The 2,755-nt window shown below is 53.1% G+C and overlaps 1 protein-coding gene across 1 annotated transcript in view; it reads left to right on the forward strand.

The window, feature by feature from the left end:
* The first annotated feature begins 2,469 nt into the window (after window positions 1-2,469).
* The window catches only part of LOC144609291 (chloride channel protein ClC-Kb-like), an 82,560-nt gene continuing 82,274 nt past the window's right edge, over window positions 2,470-2,755 (forward strand). The window contains 1 exon segment of the mRNA XM_078427722.1: window positions 2,470-2,524. Coding sequence (XP_078283848.1) covers window positions 2,470-2,524 — 55 coding nt within the window.

Raw genomic sequence — 2,755 nt, forward strand, 5'->3', positions numbered from 1 at the left:
CTAGGACCAGAGGGTACAGTCTCAGAATTAAAGGACGTTCCTTTAATTCGGGTTCGATCCTGGGTACAGGCGCTGTCTGTTTAGAAAAAAAACCTCCGTACAGACAGCACCCGTAGTCAGGATCGAACCCGGGTCTCCGGCACTGTGAGGCAGCAACTCTGGCAACAATTTCTCTGTGCTAAAACAGATCCGGCCTGATCCGATGAGTATTTTCACCATTTCAATAGACAATAGACAATAGACAATAGGTGCAGAAGGAGGCCATTCGGCACTTCGAGCCAGCACCGCCACTCAATGTGATCATGGCTGATCATCCACAATCAGTACCCCGTTCCTGCCTTCTCCCCGTACCCCGTGACTCCGCTATCCTTAAGAGCTCTATCCAGCTCTCTCTTGAATGCATTCAGAGAATTGGCCTCCACTGCCTTCTGAGGCAGAGAATTCCACAGATTCACAACTCTCTGACTGAAAAAGTTTTTCCTCATCTCAGTTCTAAATGGCCTACCCCTTATTCTTAAACTGTGGCCCTTTGTTCTGGACTCCCCCAACATTGGGAACATGTTTCCTGCCTCTAACGTGTCCAACCCCTTATTATTTCCCATTATTATTTCATATTTCCAGCACAACAAAAAAAAAAAATCCCGGAGTTCTTTTCAGGTAGGTTCACGTGGTTAATCCCCGGGATGGCGGGACTGTCACGTGAGGAATGATTGGAAAGACTGGGCTTGTATTCACTGGTGTTTAGAAGGGTGAGAGGGGGATCTTATAGGGACGTATAAAGTTTTCAAAGGACTGGACAAGCTAGATGCTGGAAAAACGTTCCCAATGTTGGGGGAGTCCAGAACCAGGGGCCACACACACACACAGTCTAAGAATAAAGGGGAGGCCGTTTAAAACTGAGGCGAGAAAGAACCTTTTTCACCCAGAGAGTTGTGAATCTGTGGAATTCTCTGCCACAGAGGGCAGTGGAGGCCAAGTCTCTGAATGCTTTCAAGAGAGAGCTAGGTAGAGCTCTTAAGGATAGCGGAGTCAGGGGGTGTGGGGAGAAGGCAGGAACGGGGTACTGATTGTGGATGATCAGCCATGGTCACATTGAATGGCGGTGCTGGCTCGATGGGCCGAATGGCCTCCTCCTGCACCTATTGTCTATGTTTCTATGTAACCGGGTGTACATCTCCACCTGGTGGCAGGGTGGGGAGAAGAGCAGGCAGCAAAACTAATTGCTGGCAATGGAATTTTGAATAGAACTGAGGATAGATCATAAGATCGTAAGTGATAGGAGCAGAATTAGGCCATTCGGCCCATTGTGTCCACTCCGCCATTCAATCACGGCCGATCTATCTCTTCCTCCCAACCCCATTCTCCTGCCTTCTCCCCATAACCCCTGACACCCGCACTGATCAAGAATCTATCTATCTCTGCCTTAAAAATATCCACTGACTTCCACAGATTCACCGCCCTCTGACTAAAGAAATTCCTCCTCATCTCCTTCCTAAAGGAACGCCCTTTAATTCTGAGGCTGTGCCCTCTGGTCCCAGACTCTCCCACTAGTGGAAACATCCTCTCCACATCCACTCTGTCCAAGTCTTTCACGATTTTGGTAAGTTTCAATGAGGTCCTCCCCACCCTCATTCTTCTAAACTCCAGAGAGTACAGGCCCCATTCTCAGGGGTTACGGGGAGAAGGCAGGAGAATGGGGTTGGGAGGGAGAGATAGATAGATCAGCCACGATTGAATGGCGAGTGTAAGTAGACTTGGTGGGCCGAAGGCCTAATTCTGCTCCTCTTAGTGTATAATCTTTGACCTTATGATCCTATGATCCAGGCGGCATTTGGTTGGGGCCTTCAATGGTTAATGTTCTGGGTGTGCTGCTAGGGTTGCCAACTGTCCCGTATTAGACGGGATATCCCGTATTTTGGGCTAAATTAGTTTGTCCTTGTATTAGGCCCGGGGGACACTGTAGGCCCGGATACTGTAGGCCCGGACACTGTAGGCCCGGACACTGTAGGCCACGACACTGTAGGCCCCGACACTGTAGGCCCGGACACTGTAGGCCCTGACACTGTAGGCCCTGACACTGTAGGCCCCGACATTGTAGGCCCGGACACTGTAGGCCCAGACAGTGTAGTAGGAAAAAAACTGCAGATGCTGGTCTACCTTCCGGACAGTGTAAGACCCGGACAGTGTAGGCCCGGACAGTGTAGGCCCGGGCGCTGCCTAGCGGAGATTGCGTCGAAACCCGTCTCCCGGCCCGGGCGGCCGCCATTGGTGGAGCAGGAGCACATGGCCGCTGGCTGGGTGAGGTCATGTGGGTCACGGGGCTGGGTGATGTCACCTTGTGCCGTATTTGGGAGTGAGAAAGTTGGCAATCCCTAGCCCCACGCTCCTGATATTTGGGCTCCCGGTACAGAGGGGGGAGGGCGGGATGTGGGGGGGAGGGGAGGGCGGTCTCCTTGTCCATCTCCCAAGATGGCCGCTCGCAGGTCCAGGCAGCAGGCGGTCGACGGTCACACCAGATCCAGCCGTCAGCCCACCTCTCTCCCGGGCCCACTACGTCCGTGCCCGCGTGTCCCTGGAGAGGGAACACGGACACGCGGTGCCCATGGGGACTCTGGAGGCCTTCCGTGAAGGCTGGTCGCCGCAGGGGTGGGAGGGGGGGTCTCGACCCGAAACTTCACCCATTCCTTCTCTCCCGAGATGCTGCCCGACCCGCTGAGTTACTCTAGCATTTTGTGCCTGCCTTCGATTTGAACCA

This window comes from Rhinoraja longicauda, chromosome 34 (genome assembly GCF_053455715.1).
Source record: "Rhinoraja longicauda isolate Sanriku21f chromosome 34, sRhiLon1.1, whole genome shotgun sequence".
Taxonomy (NCBI): domain Eukaryota; kingdom Metazoa; phylum Chordata; class Chondrichthyes; order Rajiformes; family Arhynchobatidae; genus Rhinoraja; species Rhinoraja longicauda.